The sequence below is a fragment of the Agelaius tricolor genome, unplaced genomic scaffold (genome assembly GCF_023055355.1).
Source record: "Agelaius tricolor isolate 1412-34295 unplaced genomic scaffold, bAgeTri1.0.p SCAF_22, whole genome shotgun sequence".
In the NCBI taxonomy this organism is placed as follows: Eukaryota; Metazoa; Chordata; class Aves; order Passeriformes; family Icteridae; genus Agelaius; species Agelaius tricolor.
In genome coordinates, this window is record NW_027269282.1 from 943,413 (window position 1) to 962,809 (window position 19,397).

Below are 19,397 nucleotides of genomic sequence, written 5' to 3' on the forward strand. Positions count from 1 at the left end.
CTCCTCATAGCTGCCCAGTGGGCTGTATGGTTATCCTAGCTTAGCCCTTGTGATTTCCAGTCTGGAACAAAAGAGTGGACTGGTTGGTGGTTATGGTATTGGCATGTTGTGAGAATCTGCTTTTTTCACATTCTGTGCTGTAATTTCCCTCATGTAAGGGAATCATGCTGAATTTTGGAATCTGAAAGAACATATTAGAAAGCATTGTTTGGCCTATTGTTTTTCAACAAGTGTTTGATGTTGACCATTTAGAGACAGAACACTAAGCTTAGGTGGACCTTTGATCTGGCCAGGTACAGCCAGGGCTCGTGGTGTTGCTCTATTTATACTTCCAGTGCTGTTGCAGGCAGAATGCTCCTGTTTTCTCTTGTATATTGGAAGAACTGAAGCACAGAAAGACCAGTGCTGCTTCATGGAGAATCTAATCCACTCTATTCTTAGTTGCACTTGGCCTTAACTGGATCTGGCTACAGTGAGTAGTGTGCACCTTGCCTTGGCAGTATCTACATGTGAACAGGGTGGCTGTAAGAGGTGCAGGGTGGTTACTGTGCTGCTGAAGCACTTGTAGGCAGATGACTTCTCTGCAGCATGGAAGTGTTGCCCAGATGTCAGGATCAGCTGCCTTCTAGTGGTAGATGGGTGAGGATCCTTCTAAGGGGGTTGTGGTTTGAGACACTGGAAGGAGGACACTGAATACACTGTTGGTTCAATGGTAGCTTCTAGAGGGAATGGGAAAATCACTGTTCTTCCCTGTGTGCTCTGAAAGTTGAAGGTTAGAAAATTGGAAAATTTTAGTAGAGCCCTGGATCCTGTTAATGGATGTTATACTGCAGCTGAGGAGCCCTCACATCTCTCTCTGCCTTGCTCCTTTCTTGAGGGCCATTATATGCACCATTAGAAGATTCTTGACCTGTAAGCACAGATACAGTGATAGAGGCCTCTGTACTGTGCTCAACCCATCCATCTCTCATTGATGAGTGTTTCAGGGCTTTTCTCTTCTGCTCCGTTGTGCAATAACACATCAGAGCCTTCTGATGCTCCTGGCAGAGTCTGTGCTTCATTCTGACTTGCCCAGGGGATAATACTACTACTTGTTTTCCCCTTTTTCTCTTGGCCTACCTCCATGGTCCTGTTGCATTACACATGATCCAAACAGAGAACACTGAGACCCTAAATAAAAAAAACCCCAACTTTATGTGAATCCAAATTCATCTGGGACTGAATATCCTTCTGTTTGAAACAAGGCTTAGAGGGAGAGAAGGTAAGTCTGCTATGTGAATAGGAATAGGGGAAGGAGGGAGTGAAGGGCAACTGTAACAGGAATTACCTCCTTCCTGGTAGAAGAAAATGGGAGATGGTGGCTGCCCACAGTCTTCTCACAGAGGACTGGCTTGAGGGAGGGCAGCAAATAACTGAGCAGGCGTGTACTGCTGCTCCTTAGCAGACAGAGTGGCTACAGAAGGTGATAAGGGAAAGTGTCTTTAAAAGCAGCTGTGCAGCAAAAGAGCTAAGAGGTTCTTTCACTGCAGTCATTTCAGTTTAAAAAGTAGGGAGGATATCTGTGATGTCACCTTTCATCCTTTGGAGAGAAAATTGTCCAAGAGCCAACCTGCTATATACCAGTTTTCACATACAGCCTGTCACATGGCTCTGTGTCCACTCAGCATGCTTGTCTACTTGGGTTTGAGGCTCTAAACATAGGTGTCCAAAGCTGTGTTCTCTTCTTGTTGATTTAAGAAGCATAGCCAGTGTACTCAGCTCAGGTCACTTACATGAACATGCTGGTGGCTGCTTGTTAAGTTACAGCCTTCTCCCTTTATTGCTAAAGAAGTCACACTGTTGTATTGTGAAATTATGGATGTTCTGAGACTCACCACAGTGGGTGTTTCAGGTCCTGCTAATGAATGCCAAGAACAGATATCTTTAGGGAGGAAAAAAGGGCTCTAGAGGGTACTGCAAAAATTGTTTTCCAGTTAATGTTGAAATAGGTCTCATACCCAAACCATCCATTGCTGTTAAACCCTGGAGCATAATTTGGGATAAGGTGGCTGAGCCCAAGCAAGGAACACATTTGTGTCTGCCTGTGCAGCTGGGAGACTGAATTGCTCCTCTGCTGGGAAAAAAAAAAAAAAAAAGAAAGATAATTTCCTGGCTAGAAAGGGCAGTCTGCAGGTGGGGTGTGAGAGGCGAGCAGTTGATTGCAGCAGGGAAAATGTGACACATCTGGTTTGGCTTCATCTTGTTTAGGAATAGTAGCATCAGTGCTCTGTTGGAGCTCAAGGGCAGAGGGGTGTTCAGTCAGTTGGACTTTCCTCTAAAGGTTTATTTTGTGTGTGTAATTGTTGCTGAAGGGCACTAGGCATGTGAAGCCAGATCTAAAAGTTGCTAGCTCTGAAAACTTCAGGGCATAGCTGTCCTAATTTTCAGTACAGGGTCTGCCTTACAAACAAACTACAGAGACATGGCAAAGGGATTTAAAGGTTCCACAGTGTTTGTGGTCCTTAGAGACACTTGAGTAGAGGCTGCTGCAGAATGTGCTGGTATGGAAAAAGATTGGTTGCTCTTTTAGCATCGGTGTAGTGTATCTCCCGGTTAGGAACACTGCAACTTTTTTAGGACTGTATGGTTTCCTAGCAGTTGATTAAATTTTTCAGTGCAGAGCACACAGTGGCTGTAAACCTCTGATGAGGTAGCTCTTCTGACCAGGCTCTAAGCCCACACTCAGTTTCTTCTTCATGTGAAGCATGTCCCTCTCCTCCCTAGTTCTTAGGGAGGGAACAGCACAGAAAGTTTTGAGTGGGCTATGATTCAGTGCAATTCAGGTATAAATACTGATTTCAAGCAGAGCTAATCTCTTGTCTTCTTTGTAACTGAAACAGGAAAATTAAACATAGATTCATCACAATGGCTGAAACAAATGTAGGGATAGAACAGAGAAAGTTCTCCTTCAAGTGTTGTCACCAATATAGAGCAGTACAAGTGCTTCAGGGTGGTTTATGAGAAGTACTGCAGTGGGCAGTTGTAGTGTGCTTGTCCTTCTCATTTGGTGGGTGCTTGTGCTCTGGACAAATACACTTGTTCTTTTAAAAATAGTTTCTCCTTATCATGGACAGCTTTCATGTTCACAGTTTTTGGATGGTTGGTGCTGGCTCCTTGTCACACTGTGCCATGACCTGCTGACAAAGGCCATTCAGCAGGGCTCTTGTGGGAGAGTAAGAGGCAAAGAAATGAACATGGGGCTTCTTCACAACTTGTCATAGGAAATCCAGAGTTCTGCTGCTTTGCTTCCACAAAGCCAAGGTGCTGGTAATAGAGCAGCAGCACCCGGTGGACTTTGAGAGCTGTGGACTTTGTGGCTGGGAAGGAGGTAAAACCAAGCTTGTAACCATGAGATGGAGAAATGGCCAATGAGCTGCTGTGACAGAGATGCAGGGCAGCTGTCTGCAGTCCAAGGCACTGACTGCAGGAGACTTTTTTGCTGTGGAGGTTTGGTTACCTTGGCAACCTGTTTTTAGCTGGATCTTTGCTCTGGTGGAGAGCCCATCTGTACCTGCTACTTTGTTTTGAAACGTTTGTTTTGCAGGAAAAAACCTGACAGGGGTATTTTCAGAGCTGTGTTACTGTGGCATCCAGGCTCTGCTTTTGGTCCCAGGAGTTTGTGTGATGATGGGGTGATGATGGTATGGAGAGTTATGTGGCTGGATTGAAAAGGTGTTAATGTATTTGCTTCATGAGGTGAGCTGCTGACATGGAAGGGAGAAATGCTATTGCTGATGGTTAATTCTGGAATAGCTCTGAAAGATGCATCACTTGCATGTCTGGAGTTTGCAGAGAATTTTGTTCATTCCTGGTTTTCAGTTCAGCATGAGGCACCTGCTGGAAGATTAGACAGAAGTAGCTTCTGCCTGTGATGGGTAAATACCCACCTTGGGCTGCAGGCTTCCCTTTGTGTGTGCATGTATAAACTTGTAGTACTGTAAAGTAGAGGTTGCAGGACTGCATTCAGAATTTGACAGTTTTGTTTAATTCAAGATCAGACTGATGTGTTTGCATGGTTTTGCTGTAGGTATTTTGATTTTACCTTTTATGAATACTTTGCAATCTTAATGGGGATGAGTATCTAAATTTTGCCCATACCTCATTCCTGTTCCCTGTGCTCTATCTCTTCCTCTTTCATAGCCTGTACTTTGGGCTGAATGGTCTTTTCTGCATTCACTGTGGAGTTCTCCCTAAACCACAGTTTATTTTCTCACCAGTTACTGGATGGTGTGTGACACCTGTGTAATGGTGGGGGGAAAAATGGATTAACAGGTTCTACTTGTGCCTGTAAGAAATAGGAGTAATGCCTGGTATTGTTCTGTTGGATGAAGTTACTAATTAGTAGATAATTAAGAACCTTTTTTAAAAGATGTGTACAGTGTTCCAGCACTGACTTTTCAGGACATCTTAATTCAGATGTTTTAAGTCTTGAAATGTGTTGACTTTAGAGAATAGAGTACATTAAGAATCTCTTCTAGTCAGGCATCAGCTTTCACTCCTGAACAGCTATAATACAGAAGAAACTAGTTTTCTGAAAATTTCAACAGCTAGGAAAAAAAAAAGATAAGAAACTTTACATTTTATTCAAGTGCATAGAATGCAGTTGTTTATTGTAAAGTCTGTTTGATTAAGGCATTTTTAGCCAACCTTTTTGTTAATTGCCACTGTTACTAACTGATACTGGATGGTTACAGCAGGAGCTTTTGTTGTTTTATTATTTAAGACAAGTGTGAACCAGATCTGTAATCTTTACGGCACAGCCCCAGATAACTGACACAATAAAGTACTACATCCTTCTTTTTACCAGTGCAGCAGCATTGACACAGAGCTACAGAAAAGCTGTGCTGTGGGGGTTTTCTTACCTTTTTTATTTTTTATAACTGCGGGTATCAACAAGAGTGACAGTTTGGGGCTGCCTGTGCATACATCATGTTGGTGATATATGAAGCAGAAATGAGACAGTTGGGTTTTCCAACCCCAAAGCTTGCTCCACGATCTAGCTGATAGAAAAATCTTGAACTGACTGAGTTAACAGGGGACATACCTTGAGCCTGAGTAGATTTGATTGGGAAGCCAGTGAATGAGAATAAGTGTGGGAAGGTAAAATCACTGTCACTTACCTGTTTGGCAGGGTATTTTAGCAACTAAAAGCGCTGCCAAACCCTACATATAAATTGATATATTTCTGAGGTGGATAGCTGGCATTTAGTTTAATTTACACTGGATAATGTAAATGCATCTATATATAAGTGACTTGTTGAGAATGGCTTTGCTTTTTATAGTATTTTAATAATACTTATTATTTTCTCCTAGCTTTGATCAACTTGTTGAAGTTCCTCATGTCTAATGAGACTGTGTTGCTGGCCAAGCACAACATCTTCACCCTTGCTCTTATGGTGAGCATCTTTAGCCTTGCACAAATCCTCTTAATTTTAACAACTTAATTGTGAGCTAATATTAGGAAGGAATTTTAATGCTGAAAGGATTCCAGAAAGGATTTCTGGCCTGTTAAGGAGATATGAGAACGAGGCCATGAAGCAGGGGAATATCGTGGTTGGTTTCACTAGGTGTTTGGAAAGGGCAGTGCTTGGACTATAGGGTTGGCTCATTGAAATAAAGAAGTCTGTGTGAGGAAAGGCCTAGTTTAATTTTCCAGATTTGTTAATTCATTTTTTTTTGTTCTCTGCTCCTTTGTATTCAAAATAGAAACATGTGTTTCTGGCCCTAGATAAAAGAGTACTTAAGCTTCTTGTCTGTCTCTCAGGTACTATAAGGAAAATCTGCTGCTACTGCAAGCTATTCCTTTGAAGGTTTTGGACATAATGTGTATTGTTTCTGTTGCAGAATAGATTTGGGATAAATATTCCTGTTGCAACTTCTTTTCACTTGTATAGGTTGTGAACCTGTTCAACATGTTCATCACTTATGGGGACACATTTCTGCCCACTCCCAGCAGCTATGATGAGCTCTATTATGAAATCATTCGCATGCACCAGAATTTTGACAACCTTTATTCTATGGGTGAGTACCTCCTGACTCGTCAGGACTGCTGCTGCCTGGAAGTGAGGGTGGTGGAAGAGGGATGTTTGTGTCAAGTGTTTGCTGGCTACCTGCTACTGATGTCTGCTGTGCTGGGTGAACATGTTTTGTGTACTAGGGCATGTTGGTAAATCAGGAATTGAGAGGGGATAAACTTATAAAAAGGATAAGTTTTTTTTTTAATGTCACAAAAAAATACAAACAGGCTCCTTGCCCCTCCCTCTGTCACTTAATGTTGGAAATATAAATTTATTGTCACAATGGAGTATGTGGTATTTAATGCATTTTGTGTAGTTGTCCTCTATTACATTTGATAATTTCAAGGCAAAAAGCAGGTATATGCTGCAGAACCACCCAGCATAGAGAAACACTGAATGCAAGTATGAATTTGGAAAAGAATTTGAGAAACTTACGGCAAGAAGCTTGCTGTGCTAGACAAATCACATCTACTTCACACATTGCCAAAGCAACCAAGAAAACAACCCTGACAAACCTGCTTGCAGTGACAAGTGAATTGCTGGACTGAAGAATGTGCCCCCTGGCAAAACAGGGAGAAGCTGCCAACCTTCAAGAGAGAGGGAAGGGAGCCAAGTGTCACCCAGCTGGGAAGAGGAACAAAGAAAAGCAAGGAATGCATGGAGGCATAATTGGTCAGTGTTAGGCACTGGCACCTGCAGCCCGGGGTAGCTGCAGCAGCACTGGTGCACTGCATACTTGAAGCTGTGAAAAAAAGAACACAGCTATGTTCTTTGTTTGCTTCGTTCCAAAAGGACCTTTCATTCCTTCACCCTCTGCTCCCTTCTCAGCATGATCACCTAAGGAACAACAGGAATTGATATAAGTGTGTAAGGAGAGCTGAAGGGCAGACAGTTGGGCCACAGCCCTCTTCTGACATGGGGGAGGGACATCCTCACCGAAATGAAAGTTGCTGACTACCCCTGTAACTGCAAGCAGAAACAAACTGCCCTTTTGTATAAATTTCCCACAGTTTTCAACTGTTACATAAGGGATTGCTTGGCCATTTTTGTGCCCTCTGAGTGCATAAGATTTTTTGCTTACCCATTTTCTACTCCCTGAGTAGAGTTGCAGCTAGTAAGATGAGGTGCTTTTACTAAGTAATGTTTTTTTCAAACCCATCCCCTGTAGAAGCTGAAGGTAAGTGGAATAGAAGAATAATGCACTCAAATACTTCCTCAGTTGAGTTGCAAAAGGCAGCACTGAGCTGTTGAAACAATTCATCACATGAATGTTTGCCATCCTCCTATGTAGAGTAAACCCTGTTGAATTACTCTTGCAGATGCCTGGATTGAATATATTACTTCAGATATTCTAGTACAGTACCTACTGTTTGACAAAACAATGTTACTCAGAGATGACAACTTTTTCCTGCAGATGGCATGTAATGGTAGAATAGAGGTGAGAAGGTAGCACTGTCTCAAGCTAATGAAAGCTACCAGGTGTTCTGTTAGCTTCCCTTTGCTTGTCAGCCCATCTCTGAGACTACAGTGACCCTTCTGTCCCCTAGCCTTGGGGTATTAGCACAGATGAGAAAGCTACTCAGTCCTTTAGTTTTTTGTTAATGTGGTTGAAACTTTCCATGTTGGGAGTGGAGGTGGAATCTAATTGATTTTTTTCTCTTGTTCTGAAACTAAGCTTTATCCAGATCTGCAGGACTGAAAGCTTCTGTCCTTCAATTATAAGCATAAGTATGCAGCCACTGTGTTTAAGCATTCACTCGTAGAATCCATGTTTGGATGATCCTAAATTTGGATGATGAGCTATTCCTTCACTTCTAAATTGAGGGTGAACCTTTCTTGTGGAGTCTAACCTCCAGAAACCCCTGTATGTACAAATTCATAGAAAATTCCCTTTGTTCAGGCAAGATGGAAATTAATCAAAACATCTGCTGCAGGATCTGTTATTGTTTTGATGCTTACCAAGAGTTGTGCAAGTAACTGCCACCATAAAAACACTACATATTTTGACCTAAATAAGTATTTTTGGTACTCTGGCAGAAATGAATTGGATTCCCTAGAAGTTCTTCCTGTTGCAGAATGTTTTCAGATCTGCTCTTAAGTCTGTCAGAGACCATCTGTGCAGGAGAACACCACCCTTCTTCCTACAGGCAGTGTTTTTTCTTTACCCTGGTGTGTAATTCCTCTCTGCAGCTCTAGATAAATGGGCATGTGAGGAATTCTTCATTGCTGGAGAGGGTTTTAACTTCACTATGTAGTCCAGTTCAGATGGAACCTTGCATTAGCAGGAGCAGGAGGAGAACAACTGTGTGTGGAATGAGAGCTATTCTAGGCTTGGGATGCTGCTCTTTTTCTGAGGAAAATGAACTCTGTATGTGATAGTGAAAGCAGTTTGGAGCACCCAGGTTCTCCCATCCCCTGTGGCTTAAGTCATTAATCTATTCTGCTCACCCCTCCCATGTTCCTCATGTTTCTTAGATGGGCTTTGAAGGGAATTTCTACCCTGGATCACAGATTCTCAAAGATTACCTTTGTTTTGATGTGGTTCCTGGACTGCCATCTTGCCAAAGCAGATTCTTTTTCCTGTTTTGAATTACGAAATTGCCAGTTCTGTGCCAGCACTGTTAACTGTCTTCTCCTTTCAGTTCTAAGGCTGTCTACCAATGCTGGTCAATGGAAAGAGCCTGCAAGCAAGGTGACCCATGCATTAGTCAATATTAGGTAAGGAGTAGAAGTTAATTGCTCTTTTAAAGTTTCTCATTTTCTATGTGACTACATTTTTATCATGACAGTTACACATTTGTTTTAATGAATGTTGTTTTGAATTTGTTCTACTTGTTGGGCTAAGTTGTTGCTCAAATAGGGCTCACAGGCATAAAGGAATGAACACCAGGGTTTGATTGTCCCCTAATAATTCTCTCAGCTCTTCTGTAGACTGAGTGCTTTCAAAGTGTAGCACAAACTATAATGAATTAATCCTCATATCATTCTTGGGAGAAGTTATACAGTGGAGAATAATGCTGTGCTGGCAGAGCAGTTGTGAACCTAATGGATTTCTGTTGCATGGTTCTATAGCAATTCCACAAAGCTATGAAGGGGACTGTAAGCCTGCTGTAATAAGCAGATTTGAGGCCTCTTAACATTGCAAGATTTTTGTGTGTTTAAAACTGATTATTTAAGGACATTTCAGTGTTCTCTTAAACCTCCACTTCACGTTCAAGGGCAGAAGGGGAGAAATTATGCTTTACTTGTAAGGCTAAGGAGTGTAAATCTAGGTATGTATTCTTTCACAATGGCAATAATTTATTTTTATGGCACCTAAAGCAGCTACTAGTGGCCAAGCTGGGTACTGGGCAAGAAGATCATGGATATGATTGATTGGAAAATGGAGGAATGTTGGGAGGGAAAATTTACTTCTTAGCTCTGGCTTATAAACAAACCATGTAAGATAAAAGTACTTCTACTGAAAAAAAATCTGTACATCACTTCCCTAGTCACTCCAGACACTTGGTGTCTGTGCAACACCAGGTAGCTCAGTAATGTTGCATTGCTAGTACTCATTGTTTTCCTCATTACAAAAGACATTGTGTAGGACAAACTCCCTGAGGGCATTTTTCAAGTCAATATACATCTATGTCTGTAAACCACCTTAAAGGTTCCCTTAAAAAGTCTGTAAGCATCATATATGATTCTAGACTTATTTTACTGCTATCCTTATTTTTGAGGTTTTTTAAACAGATGTAAGTGAACATGTGTGGGTAGATAGTGCAGTTGGAGTGAAGCAGCAGAACAGGTGGCTGTTGACTAATGTCACTTAATGTGACAAAGTGCCTGCTCTGGGAATGCTCTGTGTAACCAGCAAGAGAAATCCACACTTGGAAGGGAGAAAAACCAAGTGATCATAGAGAGTTTGTGCTCACCTCTGGTTTGTGGAACCAAGGCTTTGCATGGGCTTATTTCCTGTTGACTTTGCAATTGCCTTTTGTGAAGATCAGCATGCAGTTGAGACAAGATGCAACCAAAAAACCAGCAAAACCCTCACTTTGTGTGTCCTGTTATGGTATGAACATGATAGACCTTCAAGGACAACCTGTATCAGACGTGTTCATGTCTGCAATCAGTGGAGCCTCTAGTCTGTTTCTCTTCTGGATTTATGGTAGCTTTCCTCTGCTCCACCCAACTGCTCATCTATGTTGAAATTTCATGAATGACTGCTTTTCATTCAGTGAAATCAGTAAAGGTCTAAATTACAGATGATTCAAGGCCTTGAGAGGGATTAGAATTCTGAGAAGTTAGTCTGATTTATCCCATTGCCTCACTCTCAAAAAAGAGAAGGAAGAGAGTTTTGTCTTCCTTCTGGTTTGTTTTCTTCTGGTGGTAAAAATACTATGTTTGAAGGATTCTTTAGCTGAATAGATTTCAGAGCAGCCAGAGAAGTCCAAAGGCAGTGTGCTTTTGTGAAGGTGTTTGACAGTGTGATGGTGACAGGGACTAGAACCTGGCTTAGCTCCCCATTATCTGGGTTTCCTGTTTGTTTGTGCCCCTTTGGTTTTCCCACTAGAAACCACTAGAATGGTCTTAGTGTACTGTGTCTTATTTGGGTGCTTTTGCCATGAAGGAAATGAATTTAGAGAAATCCACACTGGATTTTTTCCTCCCCTTGCTTCATCTGTAAAGTTTTTATGAGCAGTGATTACCTGCTTTTTGCTCTAACTGTGAAGTGCGAAGTCATGCTTTGGTTTATATCTTGGTCTCATTACACAAGCTATTTAAAAATAAATAAACATTGCAATTTCCTTATCCTAGGGCTTTTAGTGGGTTTTAGAAATATAAAAGCATCTGCCTGTGCATGCATACAGTGGGCTTTAACAAGTGTCTTAAATCCTAGTGTACAATTTTATGTGCGTTTCTGCTGGGAGAGGGGTGGTGAGTTATTTACAGTGTTTCAAGGCTGCTATGCATTTGTGTTACAGGAGTAACTATTGAGGGGACACTGAAACAGTCCTGTTTGTTCCCCACAGTGCTGGACTGATGAGCTCTGCTGATTAATTGCTTAAATAGATAGGATGAGTAATGCCTAGAGAATCTTAGACACGTTCTTCTTTAAACTCAGCCACAGAGAAATCCCACTTTGTGTGTCCTGTTATGGTATGAACAGCACCTTTTAGTTGGACTAGAAATTCTCCAGTAGAGTCTGAGTTTTGTTGTTGCTGATTTTTTGAATCTTGTTGTCCTTACTCCAGTCAAAAAAGCAGTCATGAATATTCTTTTTGAGTATTAAGAGATAGGGAGACTATTCCTGCCTTCTTTCCTTTCTACAGATAATTTATAATTTCTGTCCAACCCAAAGAAAATGAAAAATTGAAGAAGAAAGAATAATAATATCCTTATCTGTCTGAAAATCTTACATACCAAACTGGAATGAGTGATTCTGATTGCTGTCCTATCTCATAATAGTCATTATAATTTCTGTCTGTGGATTTGTCTCTGTGGCTTTCATAAATAATTGAGATATGATAGACTGCAAGATATAGCTGCAGCACTGATGAGGTTGAAATAGGAAGGTGCAGCAGTTGGTGGTTTGAAAACTCACCTTCTCACCTATGAGGAAATAAACACATTTTGAGACAAGTTTTTTTTTTTTTTAAACTAATGAGCCTCTTCCAGATAACATTGTGCAGATTTGCATTTAATGAGAACTTTATTAACACAGGGCTCAAAGGGGCATTTTCTGATTGACTGTTCAGTGAGCAAGGTGGAAGCTGAATCCCTGTATTCTTTTAATAGACTTTCTCCTGATCAGGATTTTTCCAAGGTGAATAAATAGATTAACTCAATGATTAATAGGCTGAATTTCTCCCTTGTCTGAAATTCAGCCCTGTCATAATTTTATTTTTCTCACTCAAACACTTTTAATAAGCAGAGAGTAAGTTTGTGGCATGGAACTGGGTGATAGGATTTTTTTAAGGTGTTTTCTGTGCTGTTGTAGCATAGGCTGCAATCCTTGCTTGGCTGCTTTCATTCACTCTTCCATTTTGCAGCCACTTTTGTTCCACTTGAGCCACCCTGTGTGATGCTTTTTCCTTGAATGGAAGGTGCTGCTTCTCCCAGGGCTCCTTTGGGGTTGTAAAGGAGAGACTGGGGATTTGGGAGGAGCACTCAGAGCGTTGCATGGATGTGTATAAAATGATTATGCTTGGTGCCAGTCTACATAGGAGCACTCTGAAGGAACATTGGCAATTTTAGCTAGGCCAAATTGGACTGTGCTTGTTTGTTGCAGGACACTTGTCATCCTGGCCCTGAAGCTATAGCTCCTGATAAATTACCAGCACTCACAGAACTGCACTTATTGAAAATCTTGACAGAGGAGAAGGCTCCATTCAGATATTTGTTAGAAAGTGGGTGACTGCAAGCAGTCCAGCTAGTACCTTCAGGATTGTTCCACCAGACTGCGAGGAATTTGGCATTTGTTTAAGGAGAGAGAAGACCCTAATGCTGCTGACCTAGTCATGTTGCAATGGCTTTTATGCAGGATATGTGAAAGTGGACCTGCTGATAGAGAAATGCATCTGTATTTGTGGTGTAGGTGGTGACCTACAGATTACAGTCAGCTGAGACTGTGTGCAAAATATGTGTTTATATCTGCACACACACACACATTCTTCCTTGCCTCTCTCTACAGACTAATACACATACAAACACATTTCTTGCCAATATGAATCAGAGTGAAAATGGGAGAACAAACTTAAAGCCTGTTTATGAAAAGAAATGGTCAAGAAAATCTATGTGCATATATGTTAAAATACAGATATCTGTATGAACATTATAGGTATATGCACCTATATAAATGTGAATATCTGTATCTGGATATCTGTGTATATATAATGCATATATAATACTTATACAGACATACACACATATATACACTTAAATTATATATATTTATTTACAACGTACACACAGACATGTTTCCTTTGGCAATGGGTTTATTGAAGCCATAATCTTTGAGCTGAAAATACCAGGGTTCTATCAAGCTAGAACCTTGTTTGTAGCCTCTCCCAGATGAACCACAAGGGTTGGCTATAGATGCTCAGGTGTTGTTTCTTCCAGCAGTATGGTTGCACTGGATGAGTCCCCTGGGCTTGTGGGACCATGTGGAGCTGCTCAGAGCAGCAGAGGGTGCTCAGGCATGCAGGTTACAGCCCACAGTGATCTGGAGTTTATTCCCTGCAATTCTTGAAACCACCTGTGAGGACTACACTGATGGAATAACAACTCCATTGAATTGTTCACTGAGGTGTGTTTAATGGTAATGACCTCTGACATGCTGTCACTGCTAATCAGCCTGAGCTCAGATCACAGGATAGTACAAGGCAGTCAACAATTATTTTTTTAATAAGAAAAAATCAACAAGGTCCAAAGAGAAACTGAGCAATGTATTTTATCAGTACCTTTAAAGCACAACACAAGCTTGACAAGATTATGGATCAAATTCTTAATAAAATGATGTAAGAAAACTTCTGAATTGTATGCATCCAAGCTATTTGAAGAATTAGTTCATTGCAGTTTTCAGGTGGTAGCGTGGTAGCCTGAAAAAATTCTGATGCTGAAAATCTGAAAGCAGATTTTTAGATGAGGACTCTGGCTTTGTTCTGCTTCTTTTTTAGTGATCTGTGGTCACTCCTCACAGAAGTAGCAAAAGTAGCAGTCCCTTCTTGGCATTTCATGTGTTTCTTGTTGCATGCTTTTCTGGCTGCAGAGGGACTTTGGCACAGCAGAGCAGTTCCTGAAATGCCACAGTAGTTATAACAGATTTATAGTGGTTACTCAGAATTCACCTGCTATCACTGCTTGTTTTTTACTCCACCTTGCAGTATTGTGGTAGGGAAAGTTCCTTTGCTAGGAGCAGCAGATCTTGGTGTGAACAGGTTCTGGCATTAGCTGGCACCTGAACAGAGGAAGCAGGCAGATTGAAAGGGAAAGACCTTATGACCAACAACATAATAGCAGAAGAATTAAAAAAGAAGGAAATTCCTATCTTGGGTTGCCATGTTTCATCTTTTCACAGCAGTCTAACACGTTTCAGTTATTTTTGTAAGTATTTAGGGCTTTCATCTAGTTGTGTAACTTCAGTGCTTCGTTTCTTGTACATGATCCGATTTCTTCTCAAGACAGAAGTGTTAGTTTTCAGTTGTTACTCTTTATTTACTAACTGATTCATCTTGGTCTGTTTCTTTTATAGAGCCATAGCCAATTTCATTCTGCTATAATTTTCTTTCATTCTTTCTCATTTGTGCAGTGGCTTAATTAAATGTTGTGTCTGCCACTGGCCCAAATCCAGAGAGCAAATCTGTTGGTTGAGTGGCATTGTATGGGCCATTTCCACAAACACAGCAGCATGGTACATCCCAGCTCACCTTCCTGCTTTCTGCCAGTTGCTTCCATTTCAGTCATGAAGGGACTCAGACAATGTCCAGCCTGTTTTCTCGTTAATGAACTTCTGTTTTCAGTAGGTTTTCAAAAGGATTGATTTCTTTGTTGCTTGCTTCTTTCTGTGGTGACTTACACTTTCTGGAGCTGATGCTGATTTTAAGCAAAGATGTTTGTGTGGCAAAGAATGCCTCTGTCTGAGATACTATAGCCATGGCTTGCTTTCTTCAGTGCATTTGGATGCCATTCTGCAGAGATCACTAAAATTTCCTCCTCAAAGTAAACAAGGCTCTTTGGATTGGAGCGGTTGGAATCTGAAGTGATTTATTTCTAGGACAGTAGCCTTGCTAAACTGGCTTTTGTAGCTTTTCCCCAAGGTCTGCAATTGTATCAGCAGCTTTCATCTCCTTTCCTCATGTCTCAAAGGTGACAGACAGGCTGGCCTTCAGGAGGGGCCTGGGAGCACATCCCACTTCTGTACTTCAGCTGCTCTGTAGGATTTGCTGTGGAGGTGAGCCCTGTGTACAAGGGAGGATTGTTTGCTGGGTGGAGAGGAAACTCCTCTGCAGAGCAGGCACTGCTTGGCAGCCTCTTCTGAAGTTCAGCAGGTCTCCTAGTTCATGTGATCCTTGTAAGGTGAACATCTCAATGCAGTTTGCCCACTTGTGAGCTTTTGTCCTCCTGGACATTTTATTGGAAACATTTTTTCCTTGAAATGTGAAAGATTTGCAAAGTTAGACAGGATGTGTAGGCTGCTTATCAGTTTGGTGAGAAGTGTTGCATCCATTGCAAATGTATTAGGACCCAGATTTCATTTGTTCTTTGTCAAATGCACAACTGCTCTGTGAATAGGGAACTGTTGTCTGCAGATCTCTACTGGACTCATGGGTGCAGATTTTAGGCTTACAAGGTGGAGTTAGTTAAGCTGCTAGCAAATTTTTTTTTTTTTTGAAAGCTGTGTATGCAGCCCTGGAAGTGTGATGTTGGCACATTGTTTCAGTTGTTGTGCTGATGCATTTGGGGTGTGAAGCTTTGGGAAAACAGTAGAGAAGTCAGAGACTTCTCAGTGCAATTGAGGTCTCTTGTTTGATTTATGGGAGTGACTGTGCACAGCCTGGTTTGAAGAAGTGTGGCACCAGGCAAGAAATTGTTTTTTGTTTTGTTTGCCAAATACCTTTCTCTGTAGAAACATCGAAGTAGTGGAGAGTATATGTCAGCATGGGGAGTACTTCCAGTTTATTTCAGAAGTGGATATAGTATTTATTGGTCAGAAGTTATTTTTCTATGTCATTTGCAGATATTTTGGTCTTGAATCCCAGTGCTGGACTACAGGCAAGTTATGTCTGAGCTCAGTAATGCATTAAAGCAGGTGATGCAAACCTAGGATGCAGACTTGTAAACATCTTGGGTTTTTTGTTGAAGCTCAAAATCCTGAGAGCCCTGCTGTTTCTCTCTCTGAATTGTTGTATTGTTTCCTCCTGCTTATGAGAACAATCTTCATTATTTCTCTGGTACTGTGGCTGGCATGAGTTCAGTTCCTAATTGATAGATTTCAACCTTACAGTCAATGTCTTTGTTGGTTGCTCTGTTGCAGCCAGGAGGCAACCAGATTCTTTTGGCCCCAAGAACTGGCTCTACTGGAACATGATTGAAGCACAGTTTGAAACAGCTGTTTATAGCTTGTTGGAACTCCATCCATGCTGGTTTTATTCTTTGGGTAAATATAAAGGATTCTGATCTCTGCTGGTCTCAAATCTGGCTTTCAAGATTTGCTTCAGTGGAGAAAGAACATTAAGCAACTTTCTTCATAACCCAAACAATGTAAAAATCATTGTGAGCTTAAATAACACCTTTTTCCCTTGAAAAGTGATGTAGTATAATGCTGTTTTGCTCTTTCTGTTTAAAAGAAATCTGTTGCTCACAGCAGCAGCCAGAATTATTATTCCCTCTGAAAGTCTGGGCTGTGGGATGTGTACTTAAAGAAAAGCTTTTCAAAGGCCAGTAACATGTATTTCTTATTATCTTATACTAGTGGGGGGCCTCAAATTTGGATTTGCTCTAGGAATGTAAATGCCCTGTTCTCCTAATCTTCCTTTAGTACTAAACTGACAAAGTACCCACTCATTAAGTACATCTGCTCATTAAGGTAATGAAGTACCTACCTTATCTTGAACTGATACCCAGGATAATACATTGTTAGCATGACTGCAGAACTTCAGTCTGTGGTTTTTGTTGGTTTTTTTTCCTGGTGCCCCCCTCCAGATTGCACCAGAATCTGGAGCTCAGTTCCCAGGGGACTGTGAGAGGAAGACATCTTGTTTCTAAGACTTTGTTCTTTTAAATAACTACTTCTTCCAGCTTTTAAATTGTTGGGGTTTTCTTAGGCGCTCCAGCCATGAAGGGAGAAAAGGTTGTCTTACCCTACCAATAGGTTGTCTTGCTCTATTTGTCAAGCAAAACAAAAAACAATTTCTTGCCTGGTGCCACACTTCTTCAGATGAGGCAGTGCACAATCACTCACATAAATCAAGACTGCAAAGCGGCTGACTTTGCAACTCCCAGGAAAGTAAGATGCTGCTTGGAGGGGAGAGGAAAAAATAGAACTTTAGTGAGTGTGATTTCCACACACCACCCCCACCCCTCACCTTCCAAAATGTGAAGTCTATGTGCTCTAACATCTCTGAGTCCACATAGAAACTCTAAGATACATCAGAGTTTCTGGTGGCCTGAATGAAATTGACTGCTTGGGAATCCTAGAATGCAACCTTTTATTCCTACTCTATGTAGTCTTTAATTTTTTTTTCTAACCCTTGCAGCTAGAAGAAAATTCTGGCTGCAAGGAAATGATGGCATAATGCTTGAGCAGTAGCAATTTCTCCCTTAGCTCTGAGGTCAGACTTCTGTTGCCTGTTTCAAGGGATGCTGACTGAAAGTTCAGCAGTCAGAAATGCCCATGTGCTTGGCTGCTTCTCAGCAATCAAAGCCAACCAGGTTAAGGTAACAGTGATCTCATGAAGAATTCATCTGTGTTGGCTACCAGATTCTGATATCTCATCCTGGTAAGGGTTTAGTTCAAGGATGTTTCTTTAGCAAAAGTGCCCCAAGTGTGCTTCCTCAGCCTGTGCTCTGTTCACCTGGGGAAGGTATAAACTGACAGAGTTCCTACCTTCTCTTCTGTGGAAGCAGCCTGCATCATTCAGCTGCATGTAGAAGAGGAGACTGGAGACCTGATTCAAGACTCTGTAGGTGGGACAAAAAAAGACAAAACATTGTGTTTAAATGTGGCTCTGCTCTCAAGCCTTCATTGGATACACACATGTGACTGGTTGTATTAGCCTGCAGAGGGTGGAGGCACAAACTGCTCAGTGTTAGGGACAGCAGGACAGTCTCTCTTAGCAACATTGACCTGTTAAACTAGTTTTAAGCTGAAATGTTACCAAGTGTTCTTTATGGTTATGTCCAGAGTCATCAGTGGTCACAGATGTCATCAGTGGTCACAGATGTGACCAGGGTCTAAACTTACATGTTCTCTTGCTTGTGCTGGTATAGTGCAGGGTGGTTTGCAAACTATTCTTGCTGTTAATATCAACATAATCATTGCCTCAAGCTTTGCCTTAAGCACTGGGCTTGAGACATGAGTACTGTGAGCCCAAAAAGTGGGAACTTGGGTGTTACTGGGTCCAGAGTCTGAAGTAGGAGATCACTGACTCATTGGAGGCATCTCACTGCAGTGGAGTCCTGTTGGATAGGATATGAAAGCATGGTCTCCAAAGGATCTTATTTTCAGGGTGACCAGAAGTGGAATGACCTTAAAAGCTCCCTGGCAATCATTTTGCCTGACTTTGCTAGAAAACTTTGAAAGCCTAAAGCTTTTTCATGTTGCTGCTTTAGTGATTAATTAGGTCATCACTTTGTGTGTTAATTACAGTGGCATTTTTCTTCTCATTAGTTGGATTATGGAAAGTTTTTGAGTCTGTGTGGGATGGGAAGTAATGCAACCTTTGTGGCCAAGGGAAGGATGATTTCAAACGTTAGAACATTGAATTTCAGTGGTGGCTTTGGGTACTGTAAAAAAATGCTGCAATCTGCTATACAAAATGTGTCTGGTAAGTGTTTTGAGGGCAGGATAAATGCCTTTTATTCTAAACAAATGTGATGTTGCAGACACTTTGGATGAGGAATTTTAAACTGGATCCTTCTTCTGGAAGATTGTGTAGTTGTGTATTGTATTAATTAATGTAAAGCTCTTGCTGCTGACAGAGGGGTGTGAGCATGATATACTTCATATAATGTCCTTCATGGTGTGTCTGTAAAGACTTTACAGAGAGGTCATTAGCAAAGCAGTGTACATGAACGAAGGCCAACTGCTTTTACTTACAATTTTTTCTAATTATTTATTGTCCTTCTTGTAATGTTGCAACACTGTTTGCTTTGAAATCTGAGCTTTACATTAATTTTTAATGATGTTTGAGATGAGCTTGTCTGGGGCAGACATTTCCTTGTAAACTTAGAAAGCAATAGATCTGCCATACGTTGTTCTTGATTTCTTGGTTTGAAAGCTGTGGCTGCTTTGAGGTTAAGCCCACGTGTAATATGTTGAGCCTTGCTGAGGGAGCAGACTGTGCAATTCTTGCTGGGTAGCACCTGTTTTTCTTCCTTGTTTGGTGACTTTTACTCTTAGCATGAGCTAATGTCAGAAATGAAGAGTCCCAAAACAAGAGTGTCCAGGATCTGAGGTTTGACTGGGAAATAAAGTCAGATTGCAATAAAGGAGGCTCTTCTCAGAATGAGTGATCCCATACTGGACATATGGCTCAGTGCAATCTCCATCCTTGGGACTTGTTCATACCTTGCCTGAACATAGCTGTGAGTGAACTGGCCCAGTGCTGGGTACAAAGTTGGACCATGGAACCT

At 41.3% G+C, this 19,397-nt stretch overlaps 1 protein-coding gene across 1 annotated transcript in view; it reads left to right on the forward strand.

Annotated features, from left to right (window-relative positions):
* ARMH3 (armadillo like helical domain containing 3) overlaps positions 1-19,397 on the forward strand; it is a 123,441-nt gene that overhangs the window by 46,245 nt on the left and 57,799 nt on the right. The window contains exons 21-23 of the mRNA XM_071446213.1: positions 5,353-5,435; positions 5,934-6,060; positions 8,699-8,774. Of these exons, the coding sequence (XP_071302314.1) occupies positions 5,353-5,435; positions 5,934-6,060; positions 8,699-8,774 (286 nt within the window). The remainder of the gene's footprint in view (positions 1-5,352; positions 5,436-5,933; positions 6,061-8,698; positions 8,775-19,397) is intronic.